General features: G+C 45.6%; 11 protein-coding genes across 11 annotated transcripts; 6 read left to right on the forward strand and 5 right to left on the reverse strand.

Moving 5' to 3' along the window:
- Positions 1 to 801: 801 nt before the first annotated feature.
- F4822DRAFT_422693 (uncharacterized protein) lies at positions 802 to 2,395 on the reverse strand. The gene has a single exon (XM_051459911.1). It carries the CDS (start codon positions 2,234 to 2,236, stop codon positions 1,439 to 1,441), a length of 798 nt encoding a protein of 265 aa, XP_051308592.1. The 5' UTR covers positions 2,237 to 2,395; the 3' UTR covers positions 802 to 1,438.
- Positions 2,396 to 2,904: 509 nt separating this feature from the next.
- Positions 2,905 to 4,275, reverse strand: F4822DRAFT_422694 (uncharacterized protein). Its single transcript, XM_051459912.1, has 3 exons — positions 3,648 to 4,275; positions 3,374 to 3,590; positions 2,905 to 3,312 (listed from the first exon to the last, which is right to left on the reverse strand). Exons 1-3 carry the CDS (start codon positions 3,866 to 3,868, stop codon positions 3,079 to 3,081), a joined length of 672 nt encoding a protein of 223 aa, XP_051308593.1. The 5' UTR covers positions 3,869 to 4,275; the 3' UTR covers positions 2,905 to 3,078.
- A 224-nt stretch (positions 4,276 to 4,499) lies between these two features.
- F4822DRAFT_422696 (amidohydrolase) lies at positions 4,500 to 6,244 on the reverse strand. The gene has a single exon (XM_051459913.1). It carries the CDS (start codon positions 5,927 to 5,929, stop codon positions 4,571 to 4,573), a length of 1,359 nt encoding a protein of 452 aa, XP_051308594.1. The 5' UTR covers positions 5,930 to 6,244; the 3' UTR covers positions 4,500 to 4,570.
- F4822DRAFT_422700 (NAD(P)-binding protein) lies at positions 6,245 to 7,935 on the reverse strand. The gene is made up of 4 exons (XM_051459914.1): positions 7,748 to 7,935; positions 7,623 to 7,675; positions 7,400 to 7,568; positions 6,245 to 7,307 (listed from the first exon to the last, which is right to left on the reverse strand). The coding sequence occupies exons 1-4, from the start codon at positions 7,789 to 7,791 to the stop codon at positions 6,665 to 6,667; spliced, it is 909 nt and encodes a 302-aa protein (XP_051308595.1). The 5' UTR covers positions 7,792 to 7,935; the 3' UTR covers positions 6,245 to 6,664.
- On the forward strand, positions 7,936 to 9,345 carry F4822DRAFT_422702 (opioid growth factor receptor conserved region-domain-containing protein). The gene has a single exon (XM_051459915.1). The coding sequence runs from the start codon at positions 8,511 to 8,513 to the stop codon at positions 9,171 to 9,173; it is 663 nt and encodes a 220-aa protein (XP_051308596.1). The 5' UTR covers positions 7,936 to 8,510; the 3' UTR covers positions 9,174 to 9,345.
- Positions 9,346 to 10,082: 737 nt separating this feature from the next.
- Positions 10,083 to 10,481, forward strand: F4822DRAFT_435199 (uncharacterized protein; the record flags this gene model as incomplete). The annotated part of the gene is made up of 1 exon (XM_051462131.1): positions 10,083 to 10,481. The coding sequence occupies one exon, from the start codon at positions 10,083 to 10,085 to the stop codon at positions 10,479 to 10,481; it is 399 nt and encodes a 132-aa protein (XP_051308597.1).
- A 22-nt stretch (positions 10,482 to 10,503) lies between these two features.
- F4822DRAFT_440853 (uncharacterized protein) lies at positions 10,504 to 11,848 on the forward strand (the record flags this gene model as incomplete). Its single annotated transcript, XM_051462802.1, has 2 exons — positions 10,504 to 10,721; positions 10,863 to 11,848. 2 exons carry the CDS (start codon positions 10,504 to 10,506, stop codon positions 11,710 to 11,712), a joined length of 1,068 nt encoding a protein of 355 aa, XP_051308598.1. The 3' UTR covers positions 11,713 to 11,848.
- Positions 11,849 to 12,953: 1,105 nt separating this feature from the next.
- Positions 12,954 to 13,929, forward strand: F4822DRAFT_97923 (uncharacterized protein). Its single transcript, XM_051464264.1, has one exon. The coding sequence runs from the start codon at positions 13,111 to 13,113 to the stop codon at positions 13,750 to 13,752; it is 642 nt and encodes a 213-aa protein (XP_051308599.1). The 5' UTR covers positions 12,954 to 13,110; the 3' UTR covers positions 13,753 to 13,929.
- Positions 13,876 to 14,579, forward strand: F4822DRAFT_97918 (uncharacterized protein). Its single transcript, XM_051464262.1, has 2 exons — positions 13,876 to 14,119; positions 14,191 to 14,579. Exons 1-2 carry the CDS (start codon positions 13,999 to 14,001, stop codon positions 14,334 to 14,336), a joined length of 267 nt encoding a protein of 88 aa, XP_051308600.1. The 5' UTR covers positions 13,876 to 13,998; the 3' UTR covers positions 14,337 to 14,579.
- A 63-nt stretch (positions 14,580 to 14,642) lies between these two features.
- On the reverse strand, positions 14,643 to 15,434 carry F4822DRAFT_97921 (zf-CSL-domain-containing protein). The gene is made up of 2 exons (XM_051464263.1): positions 15,131 to 15,434; positions 14,643 to 15,066 (listed from the first exon to the last, which is right to left on the reverse strand). Exons 1-2 carry the CDS (start codon positions 15,326 to 15,328, stop codon positions 14,992 to 14,994), a joined length of 273 nt encoding a protein of 90 aa, XP_051308601.1. The 5' UTR covers positions 15,329 to 15,434; the 3' UTR covers positions 14,643 to 14,991.
- Positions 15,435 to 15,881: 447 nt separating this feature from the next.
- On the forward strand, positions 15,882 to 18,428 carry F4822DRAFT_97943 (ABC transporter transmembrane region 2-domain-containing protein). The gene is made up of 3 exons (XM_051464265.1): positions 15,882 to 16,485; positions 16,547 to 16,762; positions 16,820 to 18,428. The coding sequence occupies exons 1-3, from the start codon at positions 15,979 to 15,981 to the stop codon at positions 18,224 to 18,226; spliced, it is 2,130 nt and encodes a 709-aa protein (XP_051308602.1). The 5' UTR covers positions 15,882 to 15,978; the 3' UTR covers positions 18,227 to 18,428.
- The last annotated feature ends 1,450 nt before the right edge of the window (positions 18,429 to 19,878 follow it).

Raw genomic sequence — 19,878 nt, forward strand, 5'->3', positions numbered from 1 at the left:
CCGACAATGACAATTCGGCGTCATTTACTTCTAAGGCAACGCCTCAATAACGGTATGTCCAGCATTCAAAAGAAGACTTTGATGCCACAATCATTTGATGAGTAATTACGCTTTATTTTCAAAAAGCGCTCCTGCGCGATGATCCTACTTTTTACCTCATATCTGACTGATAAACCTCATAACCCATGCTGAGAAAACATGTTATATCACTAGCTAATCAACGCCATAGATATCTAGATGCACGACGTATATGGTGAGTTTATTTTCTTTCCCGCTACTGTTGGTATTTCCTATGACGAGCAATATTTTACATTTACATGACAGGAGGAATACATATTCCCCTGACGCGATCCTACCATGATTTTTTGCTGATGTACCTGAGGAGATTCCGTCTTGCATCCTTGATTTGCGACTTGTAAATATGGGTGTTTATATGCTAACAAATGCTCATATAGTCACGCCGACCTGGGCGCACTCGCCCCATTTTTGATGGTGAAAAATTGGCTCATAGCCATGGAAACCCAGTGCACATACTAAATCTACCAATATCAATTCCATGTCTCGTGATGCTATGAGGCCATACTCAAATACGCGGTTTGTCATAAAACCACCAGTTTATGTGATGAGTTGGTAATATTCTGGAGGGCCAAGCTTACCTAAGCGTCACCCGGTGGTTTCTGAAAACGGTTGTTGAAGGGTAAAATCGTCGTTGCCAGAATAATGGTTATTTTTGAAGAATCGACAGCCAATCAAAAGCCAGGATTTTATGAATTTCCTAAAATAGATATTGTTGATATTATCGTGAGTTGTGTAACCATATAATTTCCAAAATTTCTTATAAAAGGGTCTTTTTTTTAAAAAAAAAAAATCTTTCTTCCTCCTCTTCCTCTTCTTTCTTTATCATTATTCTAATAAAAAAGAATGATTAAAATCCTTTAGGTAATCCAGGTCAAGTATATTAATCTCTTAATTTCTTTCACTTAAGCTTTCTTAAGCAAATCTTTTAATCTTTATAATATAGTACCCTAGTAAATAAAAGCTATAATTGTCGTCATCGTCGTAGTTATCGTAGTTGTCATAGTTATACATGTACCTATATATGTAATCGTAGCTATAACGTAATCTGCTATACCTACATACCTATTTACAATCATTTTTCTTATGACAACCGTTGTGTCGGATTATATATCAAATCTGATTCAAACCGTTATTATATAAAAAACCATTGTTCTTGAAAATAACCGTTATCTCTTGACAGCGGGCGGCATTTAGGTATGGTTACACGATGCGAGTTCAACCAACACGCATCAGGTGTACGAATCGCGACACGGAACTCCGCTCTACCGCACCCAAAATTCAGGATAATTCATGTTGGATTCTCAATTCGTGCTAGTACTCAGTGTCTGACACTACCTAGGTAGAATTGAGCATTCCTTCCTTATATGAAGGAAACCTGACCGAAGAAAGGCGTCATGTGGAAGTTTGACTCGTTCGTCGGGTTCCACGCGCCAAGTAGTTGGTCAGGATAAGTCTCCGGCGACACAACCGTTCGGAAGAAATTCATCCTCCATTCCGTCCCCGCCGCTTGTCCATCATCGACGTTGAAAAGCCCCAGTGGGATGGTGGCTGACGATACCCACGTCTGCGCCGTTTTATCTAGGGTCGTCTCAGTTGTCAGGCCATCGACCAGGGGCTGAGTAAGAAAGGAGGTGTCCAACGGCGCACTGGCGGCGCGCACTTTGGATTTGTTGTAAATCCAAGCCTGGAATGTGACATTATTTGGGCTCACTTCGAATTCCAGATAGGTTTGCGGATCATTTGTTCCGCGGTAGAGGAAGCCCTCCATGACTTCGTACTCCCAAATGGCGTCGTTAGTCGTCTGGCTGGCGTTGAAGTAATAATTCGTCTCCTCGAACGCCGTAAATGTGATGTGGATCGAAGTATCGTCGTAACACACGTCGACTTGAGTTTTTGGGAAGTCAGCTTTGTCAGGAACTGACTTGTTGTACTCGACGGTGCCCTTCCCAGCCGAGCATGCCGGCGCCTCCAATGTCGGCACGCTGGCGCTTACTGCGCCAGCCACTGCGCCAGCCACTGTAAGTAGAGATCCCAAAAGCACCTTCATATTGGCACAACTTATTTTAACGAGTGTCGTGTAAAAATAGAACGACCTTAAAGAAGAAAAGAGGTTGAAGAAACCGGGAAATATAAACGAGAGCCTCAACTGGGAAAACATACGGTATTTACTTTTCCCAAGGTGAAGGATACCCCCCGGCGCATGACCCCGGCGCGTGCAGACATGGATAGCTGGTGACCTTTAGGTAATTTCCCATATAGGCATAAATGGGAAATCCTTCGGATCTTTTTTCTATACCAAAAAAACGTTGTACCAACTGTGTAACGTAGTAGAACTAAGTAAACGAGACCGAAAATCAGGTAAACGATGGGGTTCTGGCCCGGCCGAAATACGTTCACCCCCATGGGGGCCTCCTTGGCGTGTTCCTCACCATAATTGGTTGGATATCTGTCATTGCAACTCTGGCGTCCCTGTTCTACGGGCCGAGATGATGATCTGAGGACAGGGTAGCTCGACCTAGGTATCTACTAATTAGCTCCCTATTACGGTGAAGACCGTCACAGAATGGATGATGCGATGGTTGGTTTTCATACGAGATATCACTACCTACTGTAAAGGGAGATAAAAGTCAACTATCTTCGAGCGACGTTCATTTCGCGCTCTGTTCAATTGAGTCGCTCAATCCACTTCTTTTGCATGGTCGGTCTTCCATAAGTGGTTTGTTACAGCGACACTCACATCACCTACTCTCTAGGTAGGTCCCTGTACTTAGGTTCCAGATCAAACTCACGATATCCAACATGATCCTCATATTGAAGAGCCTAGTATCAATTTTAAAAATTTTAATTATGTATAACAAATCGGCTTATTACGCTAAATTATAATGAGTTGGTATAGAAGACAAACATCTCGACGCAAACGCTATGTCTCAGAAAAATGAATCAACAATCAATCAATCATACCAAGGTGCGCACACCGAATAGCCTCCACCTCAGCAATCATCAAATCTTAAGCAATGCCTCATACTCAATGATGTGGTCCTTATATCCCTCAAAAGCAATCTTCAACATCGCTTTAGCTAGGTGATCGACCGGAATGGACCCCATGGTATGTACCATGAGCCCGTTTACCAAAGTCGGGTACTTCTTGGTGATTACGCTGGGTCGCACAGCCCAAACTTCGAATCTGTCCTTATTGGCGTCTGCGACATCGCAAAGCTCTTTCTCGACGAGTCCCTAATATCCACATTGTTAGACTTATAGTCAAGATAGATAAGAGTGTAGCATGTTGTTTTACCTTGATTCTTCTGGTATCCTTGAAGAAGCTTAAGTTCTTGTCCTGGTCCCATTCTGCCCATTTTCCGCTGCAGAACACGAAGCGGAACTTCTTGGACTCCGGGAGTTGGGGCGCTAGTACTTCCACGAAGGCTTTCGCGGCTGCGACGGTGAAGTCTACTGATACTTTCTTGGCCGTCTCCACGTCTGGGAATTGGTATGCACGACCACCAAGGGACCTGTATAATTTGTTAGATCTTAGGTGTATATTCATGAGGAAGTGGTAGCGCACTTACCAGAAACATGCTTCAGCACCTGCGAGTTGTGCCAATAGTTCAGGTGGGTAGACTAAAAAGTCTTGGTGTTGAATTGCAGTGACTTTTTCGCTCTTGGTGAGGTCCTCGGGGAGAGATTTGCGGGTGAGCGCAAATATTTGGGTGATTTTCTCATCAGCGATTGCTTGTCGAATGACTTCACCCCCGACAAATCCGGAACCGCCAGCAACAATGACTTTCATTTTGAAGATGTGTTTTTATCTGTGGTTTCTGTAGAATTGATGATATAATGTGTATAAAGAGTTTAAGATGGATTGAAGTTGTAGTTATTATATAATTGTCTGTCTTGTTGGTGGAGATAGATGAGATGGGGGAAGATGGGGGGTTAGTTATTATATCCAAATTGTTACAGGCCTAAAAACTACCTGAAAACGTGAAATGTTAACTGCCTATTTGATTGCTAAGCGTAAAAACATATACGATAGCCTTTACGATACTTGTCGTCGTAAGTCTTTTCTAATTTATTCCAAGGTAATACTTTTAAATTCTTAAAATCGTTCAGCTCATTAGCTAATTTGTTAGGCATCAGTAATTAGATTATAGAAAGTATACCTAGATACTTTAGCATCAATCGTATAATCCTCCTCCCATTTCTAATATTTATAAGCCATGACGTGGTGGTGGTTCAGCGCCTCGAAATAGGTTACCTTAAGTGGGATACTGTAGGTGTTGTAGGTGGGGTTAAGATCCTATCTGAGCAGCCTAAGGCAACCTATAATTCAGCCCTAGAGATCCTGGTTAGATTTATCGCTCAAATAGGTAAATGACGGCTAAATATGACCTAAAATGTAGTTAGCGCAACGCTATAAAAGGCACTGTAAACAATTTTATTCGCTATAGTTATGCGCCGTCCGCCGTTGTATATTACAAACATCGTCAGCACCTTAACTCTTGTATACGCTAGGTGCATTCCCGAGTTCATCCTTATACACAACCCCGTCTTTCATCACAACTCTGATTTTTCTCAATGCCCCGATATCTTTAGTAGGATCACCTTCAACAGCAATAATATCCGCCACAAATCCCTGATCTAGCACTCCAAACCTCCTTCCACATAAATCTCCTCCACAGACCTCCCAACCATGTAGCGTGGCCGCCTGTAAAACTTCTGGTACAGGTATCCCAGCTTTAGCTAGCAGCTCCAATTCCAGCACATTCTCACCATGCGCAAGAGCCCCCGTATCACCTCCAGCAGCGAGTTTAATACCTTTATCATACGCGGCCTTCACATGATGAAGAATAGTCTTTACAATTTCCTCACCCCATACCACATGATAGACCGATAAAGTCGGCACAAATATCGTGCCGTTATCCTTCAACGCCTGCAATGCCTCGTCACTCGGGATAAATCCATGCTCCACGCTCGTGACACCTGCCTTCGCCGCCATGATGACAGCTTCGGGGCTTTGCGCATGCGCGGCAATCGGGGCGCCGGATCGCTTCGCCTCAGCTACCATCTCATTCATCTCATCCTGAGTAAACAGTATCACATTCGGGCTTCGCTGTCCAGTAAACGCATCATCGGGTGGCGGAAAACAAACATCCTTCGCCCCTTTCCACGCCGGCTGCGGGAATCTTAATGCCCTCTTGCGATAATCCGCATAGAATTTAATCACATCCGCGCCGGCCCCTATGCGTCTGCGTACCGCAGCCCTCACGCCCTCGACGCCATCCGCGGGGTCCGAGATGCGGGGCGCTGTAGTACCTATCCCGGCGAGTCCATTTTCTTGGCGGATTTCATACCCGCCACTGGACGCGATGCACTCCGTTGCGACGAACATTCTTGGGCCGGGGATAATACCGCGGTTGATGGTATCTCTAAAGTTGGCATCCGCATCACGGAGACCCTCCGTGCCTAGGTCCCGATAGGTAGTGTACCCCGCATCCAAAGCGGCGCGCGCATGGTTCGTAGCACGCACAATACGTTCGACGAAACTCTCGTCTCGCATTTGGTTTATGGATGAGACGTCTTCGTATGAATGTAAGAATATGTGGGTATGTGCATCGACGAATCCCGGTAGGACGGTAAGGCCCCGGAGGTCGATTACATTGGGGCCTGATACGTTGTGAGTTGGTAGGGAGTTGTTGTCTCTTCGTTTTACGTTGGTGATTAGCCCGGTTTTTGTGTCAATTATGATGGTGAAATCTGAATGGAAGCGCTTGTTCTTGGAGTCAAAGAGAGATGATGTATGGATTGTGAGCTCATGGTTGGCAGTAGGTTCTGACATGATTTCTTTGCGCATTGTGATGTTAGTAGATTCGTCGCTTTATTGGCAACCTTGGAAGATGAAGGAGTTTGGAGGATTAGAACGAAAGTTTACATGTTGAAGATGAGTTTAATATTCCAAGTAAACAACGTAACTTTGACATTAGCTCCACTATCCCCTCGGGGTATTGCCTGAATAGGAAGAATGATTATAGGTACTCTATACCAATAGTAAGCATGAGCACTTACCCTTTTTAGATAGGTATTCTCACGACGCCGTCGTATGTAGAAGTTGAGACTGTTCAACAGTATGAAACGCTCATATTTGATGTGAGTGGCCGATGACCTGCGGGGAGATCCGGAGCTCGGAGTAAATTTTCTGAGCCTCTACGCAACCTACATATGTAAGTAGCCTAAGGAGGTAACGAGTGGCTGTATTTGGGTTACTCAAGGTGCCTTCAGCTGGGATATGACACGCCGATATGTACGCAAGTACCTGTTTTCTCATTGTATAGTATCCCGGTTACGATGTAGGCAAGTTCGCAAGGTAATGTAGGCCTTGTTAGATATTGAGAGGTTCCGTTAACGAACGAAAATGTCGATTATAAAAAATCGATCTAACACACCATCAAGCGCCTCAATTCAACCCAGATACGTTTACGCCAACCAGCATTTTCTACCACGACGTGTTGGTGCCCGGGCCATAGGTCCATATTCCGTAAGCCGAAGGAGCTGATTCTACTCCGTGTTGAAATGAATAAGAATTTTAATCTCACTTGAGCTTTTTCTGCTGGTTCTTAAAATCGAGAACCTTTATCATCTCTTCCATGCGGAATGTACGCCAGCACATAGCATCAACAATCCACTCGCCTACACATGTCCCAAACCACACAAGACCTGCTAGGCCGCCATACCAAAACCAATCTGGACGTCCAAAAAAGCGTCGTATGATCGCTGGTCGCTCGGGACGGAGCGAATCCTGGACCAGCTTCTTCGCGAACACTTCCGTAGGTACCGTAGAAGCATTTTGGCTGAAGACCAGTCTCCATTGGAAGATATCACTGGCACGCTTGTAAAGACTGTTCTCTGGTAATACTCGATGCGCTTGACTCGCTGTGTTGCTTTTGACTGTGCCCGTCATTGAAACCATCACGCGAACATCAAACGGCGCGAGTTCGAACCGTAAAGTACGGGAATAAGCAACCACGGCAGCCTTACTTGCGCAATAGACAGATCCAAAGAGGTAAGGTGTCACGGATGAAAGAGACGAGATGTTAATGATCAAGCCCTTGGCGGCGATAAGTAGGTCTACGAAGGCCTGGACCATGGCCATGATCGAGAACACGTTCGTCTCAAAGGTCTGACGGACATCTGGGAGCGAAATGTCCGTTGCGGGATGAGTATGCGTGCGACCCCTGCGATATCCATATTATAAGCCTTCTCGGATTTAACATAAGAGAAACAAAGACCGAAGCCTTATGTAATGAGTAGGTAGGTGGGTACTAACGCATTGTTCACGAGAATATCCAACTTTCCGTTGGTCAACTCTTCAACTTCCCCATGGCACTTTTTGATACTCTCGGCGTCGGTAACGTCCAATGCGAGAGTACTCATGCCCAGAGCTGCAAGCTCGGACAAGACCTCGATTCTTCGTGCAGTAGCGATGACATGAAGACCTATTACTATGTCAATCCCGCGCCACCTCACAAGATGGGGAAGGCGTTATCTACCTCGTCGGTGATATTCCAGGCATAGACCATGCCCTATGCCCCCTGGCGTGCAGCTACATAAGTACATTGGTCAACAAACTATGCGGCAAATGCATTTTCTAGGGTTAGTTCGCTTATTTACTCACCCAGTTATAAGCACTGTCTTCTGTCCTGGCTTTGGTCCGGTCATTTCGACGATCGTTACATGGAGACTTCGATTGATTGATGTCTGTGGCTGCGATTTCAAACCGGGAGGTATGCACTCGATCGACGAAGAGATTCGCTAGGTACCGAGGTACTTATTGTAACCCCCCACGCTGGCCTTTCGTATTAGCATATCCCCGATTACTTCATTGCTACATGTAAGTATCTAGGTACCGAATCTCGTGAAAAAGAGCACTCTTTGGAGGTATACAGCATGGTGGTGAAGAATAAATTTGAGGTTAATCTTATAGTAAGTAACATAGAATTTAAGAGTTACAGTGAGATGCCTTCCCCGAGGGCACCAGGTACCTAAACATTATGTCTATGGAAGCGGCAGGCAGCTGGGACCAGAGCTAAAAGAGTTTGAGTTTGTATGAAAACACAGAAGGAGCTGTGCAGATAGCTTCGTTAATAAAGGTAGGTGTTGCCTAACTTGAAAATTGCCTAGCATATCTTCGTATGTATTGATACAACGATTAGGTATAATTTCAACAATCTTGTTCATAAACGTTGAAGTTGTTAGATCATGTTCTCACGAAGATATAACGTCGGACTAGAGCGTACCTCTATCTCTCATCAAGCAAAGTAATCAGAGAATATTACACAGTAAAGAACATAACTTCAAATCAAACCCCTTATCTTTCTATCACCATATTAATTTTTTGTTGGAAAATACAAAGGCCCCCTAGATTCTATATTATCAATATGGCCCAAAACAAACAGTTGCAAACGCTTAAGCTATTCTACCACCCCTTCAACGCCGGTGAGGACTATAAGGGCCGCCGATTCGACACCATTCTCGGTTGGTCGGATGACGAGCTAGAGAAGACGCACGACTACATCCAATGGTTATTCCCACTGGCGGAGGAATCTCGCGCGGTCAAGAACTCCCCTGTTGTCGATGTAGATACAATCCGGTGGTTTCGGCAATCCGGGACCGTACCGAACATGATACTCGCTCTCAAGCGGATGCTATGGTTCTACGGCTTCGAGATCAGATGGAGCGAAGACACGACAGAAGTCGAAGTCGAAGTCGAACCAAAGATCAAGATCGAGCCGAAAGAGGCATTTACGAATGGAACGGGTCGCAAGATCTTCCACCGATGGCTTAAGCCTCATGACCATAACCACGCCCGCATCACGCGTATCCTTAGATCTCTTCGGCTTTTTGGATTCTATGCCGAGGCCCTAGCTGTAAACCAGGCATTCCAAACTTACGCACAGACATACCCGGGTGTGGCTAAAGCGGTGGTAAATAAGGCAAGTCGTGACATCTGGGAACAGGTTGCCACATATGCATTATCCGCATGGGGACATAATGGGCTGAAAGAATTTGACCTAGAGGACGGATTCACTTTTACGCAATAGAGGATCCGCGCCGAGAACGAAGGGTCGGGATGTAACGATGTTTCTAAATGATCATATTTTAGGTATGCTCCTCAACAAGAGTACATAGTTACTTTTGTAGCGTAGAGATATTAACCTTAGGCACCCTGAATAATAATCAACGAAAAAATACTTTTGTCGCATCATAAAGACCATTGAAGAAAATGTGTTTGTGTAAAACAAATTTGTGCTAAATGATTATGTCTTTTAAGGATATGTTTTATGCATCAAAGAGACTGTTTAACTTTCTAAAGATTTGTATGGCTCAAAGGGGGTTAGATATTTACGTGGTGTATCAAAATTAGTGGTCACGTAAAACTCAGGAAAAACATCATTTTCGGATCTATGGGTAACCTAAAGACCCTTCAATCGTCTCGATACTCGGACCTTGTGATATCCCTTGTCTTTCAATAGTCCATTATAGTTGCCGTTTGACAATGTTACTTGTTGTTTCCCACCGCCGGTAGACATGCAACAGGCTCGCCAAATATTCAACTTCATTGGTAACTAAGATTGCTGTAGGCATTCTATAGGATCACGGGTCATGTAGGCTCTTTCTGACCACCCTTCATGGTGGAGATGTTAATGGGATCAGCATATCGTATTCACAGCCTTACTTAATGCTCATCGACGAAGTACAATCGTTTACCCAGCCCCCGCTACGTCGAAGTAGTTTTCGAGATGTCCGAATGAAGACCCTGACAAGCGGGTGTTGATGCCATTCTAGGTATTTAAGATGTGTGGGCTGCGCTTTCTATCCTACTGTTGAGAGCTCAACAGTACGCATAGGGCTTTCGCATACTAAATTTGCTCATATACTGATGCTTGCGGCTCAAAGAGAACGAAATTCCTTTATTTTCCCGCCTCGCGCGCTTGTGTATTAATCGCTCAATGGCCTCTTTTGGACAGCTTATCAACGCGTTCCTGAAAGCCTCGCAAGAAACAGCCGTCGGATTCGCGAATCACAACTTTGACTTTGCCATTGTTAAATACGGTGCTCCTCATAAACATTTGGGCTTAAGCGATGCATTATCAAAGCGTCTTAAAGATTATGCTGAGGATGGACCTCTCCATATTACCGCACGAAAGTTGGGAGCACTCTTTCAGTGTGTTATACCTGACGTCCCCAGCTTAGTTCAAGCATATGGATCGCGGGCGAGTGAAATCGCTGAACTGCCTGAAGTCAATCCCAAAGCCAGCGCAAGCCATGGAGCTTTCACAGAACACGGGCCGCCGATGGCGCGACGATATGTGCCGCAGCAACATCGGGGAAAGAGACAGCTGCAATGAACTTTCTGGCTCCTCCAGTATAATGGCATCACCATTCCACTGGCTCGACGTGTTCGGGCGCAGAGAAAATATTTACAATGATGATGAAGCCTTAAATGTGTTCGAAAGATTCCCACCCGGGGCCAATGAGCAGCCTACCCCACATACATTCATATACGGTGACCTTGAGACCTGCGCTGTTTATCTCCCTGGGAGGAGAGAGGCCGCTGAATCGCATGGCAATTTCCCATCTGGCTCGGTGTATAGAAGGAGACTTCCCAATGAATCTTATTAAGGTCACACTTCAAGAAGTATGCAAAAACCCTATCCATAATGAATATTTCAATTCATTGGACGCAATCGGTGTAGCAGGGAGGATCTATTCTAAGCTTCGCGTACTAGAGTTTATCTCGAGGTAACATCAAGGCCACTCATCGAATCATGTTGGTGGAAGGAGTTCCAGTCAGAGAAGCCTCGTATCTTGCGAGCCATTTTCAGCTGTGTTTCTCATTTAGAGACGGGTGCTAAGGATGTAGATCCTAACGATATTGGGGACCAGACATTCGCCGTTTGCCACGGGACATCCATCTTTGTCCCCGAGAGCTTACTTAAAGATCCCTTGGAATCAAGCTCGGAGATTCCCGTAGAGCGCATGGCTGGCAACGTTGGCAAGCCGGGTTTGTCTTTCTTGATTTCATCCCCTGGCCCGAAGATCAGGAAAGTGAATCACTCAACTTGGCACATGATTTCTCACGAGCCCTTCGACGGAGTGGCCCAAGACAGCTTTCGGGAGACTACCTTCCACCTCTCATTCACCGGGTACGAACATGCGATCCATTTAGGGAACTGCGGTGGTCGTGATGTGCCTGCATCCTTCTTAGAAACGGCCGTCTCGGTTTACGACCGAAGGGAATGGGTCCATGATCTCGATATCTTAGGGTCGTCAACACAATGGATCAAACTTCCAGATCCCCAGCGCGAGCATTCGGACGAACAAAAGACAAACCAAATTTTCATAAGACGCTTGGTTTCTGTGGACCCCTGGATGGAACTACTTGATCCTCCACTTAAAGCCTCCATGGTACGCGCACATGGGAACCTAGTTGCCAGGCTTCCGGTAGCTGGGCTCGCTGTTCGTCAATCCGATCGGGTCTTTATCCTTAATTCGAGTCCTTGTTGGGAATGTCAATTGAAGGCAATATCACGTTACGGGCCTAAACGTCCCAAGTCCCGTATTCCCCTATCACCCTAGTCACCCCGAGCTAGCCAGTCTGAGGATGAACAATATGGAGATGATTTTTGGGATGTTGAAGAGGAAGATACATATGCTTTTAATATACGAAGTTTGGAAGAGGATGAACTGATCCTCCGGTGGAAGCGGAAGAAGTTGGGGAAAACGATGTGCGACCGGGAACTTTCATCATCTATTGATGTTTCGTTATTAGTACCTACCTAGGTACCTAGGTAGATGATTATGATGTGGCTTTCTTTAATGTAATGAAGCTGACGAACTCCGAATTTCTTCTACACCGAAGAAACGCCACGATAATAAACCATCTTGGATTTTTCGCTACTAAATGCTAGGTACCTAGGCCACATCTCTAATGTAATCTCGCCTCTCTTTGATTCTAGAATAGTTCTTCGGTCAGCCTTTTCGAATTTCGGAACCTCACATATTAAAAATTCCCTAGTATAACAACATTCAAAAACTTGGGTATGGTATACGAGTTTTAACGGTCGGGGTTTTGAGCACATGTTTCCGTAAAGGTGTCTCAAGGTAGGATACATGACGCATGCAGCGATATGCCGACAGAAAATAAAACGTTGTAACTTCGTAATTGTGTGTCACGACGAAAGTGAATTTATTTCTTATTGGTCTAATATATCGGAATAAGTACTTTGTATCTATTTTATGCTATTTTTGCATTACTGCAAGTTTGAAAGGGAAAAAAGTCTACGTATTTAATGCAACCCTCCCCTGTAGCGCCCGTTGTTATCCGTCATTATAAGACATTATAAGATGACGTCGTTTCTGTAGAATAATTCATTAGTGAAACTGCAAACAAGGAAAAGCGACCCGCGCCAAAAGCCGTCTACCCGTCTTGTCCGTCTTGTCAGCCACGCCGTCCTCATTCTCTCCCGCCACTCGGTCGTATTTCCTTCCTAAGATCTCTATGCAGCCAAGTCTACGAGAAAGAAGAGGCGCCAACTCCTGACTAGAAAAGATAGTGCAAGTTAACTTAAGAGGATCTACATGCAAGGCTAGTGTGGATTTGGCCGAGACGGGATCATCAAGATACTTATACACGCAGATAATACGACACTACTACGCTACTTATGCATACTAAATCAATCAATGCAGGCTGGCTATCGTGAAGCTGGATAGATCGGCTGTCTAGTAATTCGATAGATTCTAGAAAAATAAACAAACTAAAGGTAGGAGGAAACAAATAAGTGCCACGCTTTTGATTTATTTTTATTTCTACGGAGGAATATACAGTACATATCTTGTAACTAGGGCCGGTGTTTCTGAAATAAGAAATAAAACGAAAGCGGAAAATTCCGTGGTACAGAGCTGGTGCGATGTTTGTTTGAATGGAGGACAGGCCGCGTTTCAGAAGCAGCTTGAGAACGCCACTGAAGAGGTTCGATGCCCTCCTCTTGTCTCGTAAATGGAGGGAGGGGGTCATTACCAACCTCTTTCGTCAGTTCCCTGTCACATAAAGTATCTACTTACATATGTACTGATCAATTCTTGTATGGCACGCCGCATACGTCCAATACAACGTCGATACATAGGATTGCATGCGGCAACATTTTGGGTCTGGTCTTGAGAACTTGGCCTACGACCCACGGCAAGGTAAGCTTGGTTGAGTGGGATGAGGGAAAGGGAGAAGGGAATTTTTCTTGTTTCTTGCCCCGTCGTCCCAGAGATAACGCAACCCACCATCTGGACCGAGTTTTGGGTCCGCGTCGTATCGTAGTCCACATATCCTTGCTGAATCGATGTTTAGGACCTTGTGTGTTCGACATAGTGTACCATAGTATGTACAGTACGTTACGAACCAGGCTTTTCGTGGCTTTTCTTAATGTCTCTTTGCTTTGGTCCACCACACCAACATCTAACTTGTACCTAGCCCATGGTTCTTATCCCGGCTCTTCTTATTGTCTCTTTCTCTTTGTGAACTTCCTTATCCAAAAAGCTTCCCCTCTCCCCGTTCCCATTATCATGTGTATTGTACTTATCTACCCACGCCATGCCATCACCATGATACCTCGCGACAAACAATAGTAACTCGCACATAACCCAAATCTAATCTTTGTATGAGTAGCTGCTCTACAACTCGACTTCAGCGGAACGAATTTACTCTCTATTCTGTCTATGCGCTGCTATCAGGCAGCTAGCTAGCTCTACGTCGCATTGCCTCAGCTATTACACCATCCCAGCACCTTGCCGCAGCATAATTATCAAGGCGAAAGACACACCAAACTCGAATAGCGACCATACATACGTACAAACAAATCTACATATTTCAAGATGCGAATATCCACCATAGTTACCGCCGCAGCTCTACCAGTGGCATTTACAGCTGCAGCTCAACAAAGAGTGCTGGCGCACTCTACAAGCATGAAAATTGAGGACCTACCTAGCTCAACAGGTAAGTTATTGAGCTTTTGCTGCTATGGTTTTTCATCGGACAAAGAGCAATAGCTAACAGAACCGCAATAGCTTCTACACCTATCCTAGCCAACTCTACCGATCCGTTGGCGCAAGCTGCGAAGCCATTGACTACTGCTGCGGCCGAGAAACCGGCTTTGGAAGCTTCTGTCATGGGGCTTATTGTCTTTTCTGTTGCTGGATTATGTTTAATATGAATTAAAGGGGATGAGGGTGCACTCTCGGCGGATTGTTGGGTTTAGCATTTTCACTGGCGTTTTTTCGGATAGGACCATCATGAATGGTTCGGGAATGAATTGGGAATGGTTATGACAGGCATTGAGACCTTGATTTATTGGTCTTTATTTCGGTGGCGTTTTGAGGGTAAGAAGAGGTCTGCGCATTTTTGGATATACCCGTGTCTGCATCATTTTTTGAATACCATCAATTCATCATCACGACCCGACTGAGCAATACACCAGCTATTGCTCTGCTTCCTCTCTATCCTGTCTTGTGACTTGCAAATTGTTCTATTCTGGGTGTAATTACTCCCTTTCTTCCAATTCCCTGGGTTGCGCTAGACCAGCGCCGGTGTTTCATTCACCTCTACCAGATTATACCACTATAATCAATAGTAGCTTAATCTCCTTTTAGTGGGATTCGTCCGATGTTCTCGCCCATCGATTGACGCGCAATCTGGGCAAATGCCGCGTCCTCGTCGTCGCATCCCCAGGAAATTGGGAAATAACATGATTCTGGGGCGACATATATGTAATTGCGCCATCAGCTGTTTCGCGACGGCTTGGCATTTATATATACCCTTACGCTTGCGCGGCGCCTTGCCAAGCTGTGTTTCTTTAGGGTCGCAATGTTTCAAGCGGCGATAGGGACTTGGTTGTCGGTAGAATCGGGGGCTGAAGGGTCAGAGTCGGGTTTTGGTAAGTTATCCTAGATAATATCGTCAGCGCGCATTCATTTGAATAACAGAATAGATGCATATGAGAATACTGACTAAATCATAAATAACCCGAATCATCAAACTGCAACTAGGACAGACTGCGATATCCGTCGCCTCGTCTTGGAGATCCATGAGCGCAATCTCGAATCGATCGCCACACGGGCAAGGGTAATGGTAGATCTGTAGCGTCTCATCGTAGGTCATGTCTTCGATCTCGACCTCGTCGTAGACGGCAACTTCTTCGTCAGCCATCGTGAGTATTCTTCTTGCTATTTCGCGATATTGCAAGAGAGACGGAAATGAGTGATAGCTGCGAAAGATATTTAGTTGATGCCGCCACCAAAGAAAGAAAAATATCTTGGACAAATCAGAACACCCCGCGCTCTTAGTCACTCCCCAAATCGGATAAGAGCGGCCTTTGAGTTGCGCGACAAAGAGCTAACTGAAATTTACCCCACTACTCCAATTACTAGCCACAAGGCCCGGCCACAGTCGTAAAGTTCCAGCCACTTCAGCTGCCGAGAACCACGGACCAGGGTTCAATCACATGCAAGTAGGACGTCACCAATTTAGCATTGTAGCTCATGGGATTGGTCGCATCCTCGCCGAGGGACCTTGGGAAGCTGCCATCGAATACCGCAGCTAACACATTCTTAGCATTCTTTAGCTGTGCAACATTTCAATTCAGCAACCAACTCAGCTACATAACATAACAATCACAAGTGTCGCAACCATGTAATCACTTCATTTACTATACCAGTACAATATACTCAATAATCCAATCTAATTATCTATATCCTACCATCTATCTCATGGGCCAAATTCACCATCCCTTGTCTTTGGGGTAAACAGTGTTGGAGTTCCCGAGGTTATCCGTTCCAACAACCTCCAGATCTTCCATCATGGCCGTCCAATCTAAACTCGTCCTCCCCGACCGATCCCTCAAAAGCGTCGTCGCGCAATTAACATCCCTATACGCCCAAAACCGCACCCGCATCTCCCGCGCCGTATACCTAACCCTCCTAATCGCCCTCGTAAACCGCGTCCGCCATGCCATTTCCGAGCAGAAAGCCGCGTCCGCGCGCGAGGCTGCCAAGAAGCGATCGGGTACTGTCACGAGCGACGGGACTGATACGACGCAAAAGAAGAAGGTTGAACTAAATCGCGAGTTCTTTAAATCGTTATTAAGGTTGTTGAAGATTGTGGTACCGGGTGCGAGAAGTAAGGAGACTAGGCTACTTGTTAGCCATAGTTTCTTTTTGGTCGTGAGGACGCTTATTAGTTTGAAGGTTGCGGAGATGGATGGTGCGATTGTGAAGGCCCTTGTTAGGGGTAATGGGAGGGAGTTTTTGACGAGGATTGTTTGGTGGATGCTTATTGCTGTTCCGGCGACTTTTACGAATTCTATGGTAAGTGCTCAGAATGGTGTCTACTGATGCTTTGGGGTAATATTAATGATTGATGTTATAGTTGTCATATCATCAAGCGGAATTGTCGCTTAGGTATCGGACGCGGTTAACCCAGTTCATCCACGACAAGTACCTCTCCCAGCTCACATTCTACGGTATATCAGCGTTAGACGATCGGATAAAGAATCCGGATCAACTTATCGCGGTTGATGTGGCGAAGTTCTCGAATAGTTTGGCTGAGTTGTATAGTAACTTGGCCAAGCCTATATTAGATATGGTAAGAATCTACCTACACAGTACAACCCAAGATGGAAACTAACGGGTGCGAAATTAGACCATATATACGTGGTCATTATCGAAGAGTGTTGGTGGTGAAGGTGTCATGTTCATGTCCTTACTCGTCCAGCTCTCAGCGCACGTCATGCGCGCTCTGACGCCTCCATTCGGGAAATACGTTGCGGATGAAGCGAGATTAGAGGGCGAATTCCGATTCCAGCATTCGAGACTTATCGACCACAGTGAAGAGGTAGCACTCTATCACGGTCATGAAGCAGAGAAGGATGCACTCGATAAGGGATATTTCACGCTTATTAAACACGTGAATTATATCCTCCGACGGCGATTTTACCATGGTGTTATGGAAGATTTCGTTATTAAATATTTCTGGGGTGCGCTAGGCCTCTTGCTTTGCAGTGTACCGGTGTTTTTCAAGCTACCGGGCCAATTAACTGGCACCTCCAGCATGGGCGATCGAACAGAAACATTCGTTACAAATAGGCGAATGTTGCTCAGTGCATCCGATGCTTTTGGACGAATAATGTTCTCCTACCGAGAAATTATGGAATTGGCTGGTTACACATCACGAGTCGCATCGCTATTAGAAGTTATGGATGATATTCAAGCTGGTCGCTTCGAGAAGAAGCTGGTTTCTAGCTCGGGCACCGAAGATAACGAAGCCGTATTGAGAGGTAGGGGTAAAGTGGTCGAGAGTCAAGACATTGAATTTATCGATGTGCCAATCATCTCACCCAACGGCGATGTTCTCGTCAAGGCACTTTCATTCTCGCTTAAGCAGGGCGATCATCTTCTAGTCGTGGGCCCGAATGGTTGCGGGAAATCAAGTCTTTTCCGAATTCTCGGTGGTCTATGGCCTGTATACGGCGGTACAGTCTACAAACCGCCCTTCACCGATATCTTCTACATTCCACAGCGTCCGTACCTCTCCCGCGGGAGCCTGCGCCAGCAAATCACATACCCGGATAGTCTACGAGCAGTTCGGACGCGCGGCGTGACAGATGCGCAACTTCTAGATATCCTAAAGATTTTATCGCTAGAACATCTCGTGGACCTGTACCCCGAAGGTTGGGACGCCGAAGCCGAGTGGCGCGACGTATTATCCGGTGGTCTGCAACAGCGCGTTGCTATGGCGCGATTATTCTACCACAAACCCCGGTACGCGATTCTAGACGAGTGTACTAGCAGCGTGACGCTAGAGACGGAAAAAGTTATGTACGATACTGCTAAGGCTTTGGGGATTACCCTGATGACAGTAAGTCATAGGAGGAGTTTGTGGAAGTATCATAGTCGCATATTGCAGTTTGATGGACAGGGCCATTATGTTTTTACCAAGTTGGATGCGGAGAGGAGACTCAAGCTTGAGGACGAGAAGGAAGATCTCGAGGTCTTGTTGAGACAGGTGCCGGATATTGAGAGGAGGATTGGGGAGCTTACTGATGGATAGGGGCAAGGGAGGAAGAGGATCGGGGTGTATAGTAGGAGAGGATTGTATATAAATCCAGCAATACATCAAGGGTTCAAACCAAACGACATCTCGTCCATACAGATGTAGATAACCCAGGTACCGACACTATACTAAGAAACCCACCGATTTCCCGATGAAATATCCAGGTACGTCTCCTGCCCAGTTTTCACTACGGTCAAACCCAAGCGTAACGATAACGACTTTCAGCGTATCTCGTTATATGGTCAATTTTGTCAATTGTGACTAGACTTCTGTATTATAAAAGCAGGGAGCGAGCTATACCTAGGAACCTAGGTGTATGGATTTGTAGTGATTCTCGAGCGAATGTGTTAAGGAGATACCAATCTGTCCACAATGTATAACCCTATTTCGATTTTCATTCCTCAATTCCTATCATCATTTTTGGTATAACCATGACGCTCTAAGGGGCTGATAGCGGTAGACCCAAGTTTAGGCAGGCTCGCATTCGTCATCGACACAGTTGTACCCAGCACAGCATTGCTCGTGGTTGGGTTCGGAGCACCCGCTGTTTGGGTAGACAAGGCAGCCTTGCTGTTTATGTTTTCCATTGTCAACTCAAGCTCGCATAAAAGTGTGGGGAGGAGGTATCAATCACTCACGCGCCCATAAAGTGTCTCGCCCATTATAGCGGCGCTTGACACAGAGGCGAAGACGAGGGTGCAGATGGCGAAAAACTTCATCTTGACGATTGTTTTGGTAGAGCTCATTAACCGAAAACTCAGTAGAGAATGCTTTGCTGAATCGACGTCTTTCGGATAGGAGAGGATGCCAAGCCTTTTATATAGATATTCGGCTCCCTACATCAAGACCATCTTGTGTTAGCACCCGGTTCGGTTGGTTCAAGAAGCTAAATGATTAGTGTTTGCTATTCCAACAATTGTAACCACCAAACATATCCTTCCGGCGCCGAGGACCGGTGTGAGTGGTGTGTATCCCGATTCAAAAGCAAAAATCATCAATAATATGCGGCTACATACATGATGATACGCCACCAATGAAGATGAGGACGACTATTGGATCGTACCTAAACTAAAAACTCCGTAAATGGCGTCCTAATGGAGGATACCAGTCAGCTCCTGCGGAGTTGAGTAGTTCTTCGAACAATATTACCAGATCTATCTGGAAGCAAGGCAGCCTCTAATAGAGTCTTCGATATGAGAGGTTGAAATATGTTGGGAGTTGTTGCACTGCGCACCGTGCACCATAGGTAAGCTTATATTGGTGACACTACGTATGACTGCGGATATTGGAGCCGGCAGCTATGATCCTTAGCTGCGAATCCTACTTTAATTGTCGTAAGTAATCACCATAAGGAGGCATCAAGAGGGATTCGAGTAGCGGTCTAGTTTTTCACTTGTTAGAGATCACTATGCGAAGTACGAATGCATCACTGCCTAGCATGTCTAGATATTGCGGATAGATCGGGTATGTATGACTACGGCTCATGCCTTAACGAGTTCTCATATTGGTTATCTAAGATTGTCTCCAGCGGGATCATCACAATAGCTTACCACGGCTGCAATGCCATTGATCATTTGTCTGGGACGTACCTCAAAAGGGGTGGTCATCATGGTCACCAGTAGGCCGGCTATCACCTCCTACCCTGACTA

The sequence above is a fragment of the Hypoxylon trugodes genome (assembly GCF_022578975.1).
Source record: "Hypoxylon trugodes strain CBS 135444 unplaced genomic scaffold F4822scaffold_13, whole genome shotgun sequence".
Lineage (NCBI taxonomy): Eukaryota > Fungi > Ascomycota > Sordariomycetes > Xylariales > Hypoxylaceae > Hypoxylon > Hypoxylon trugodes.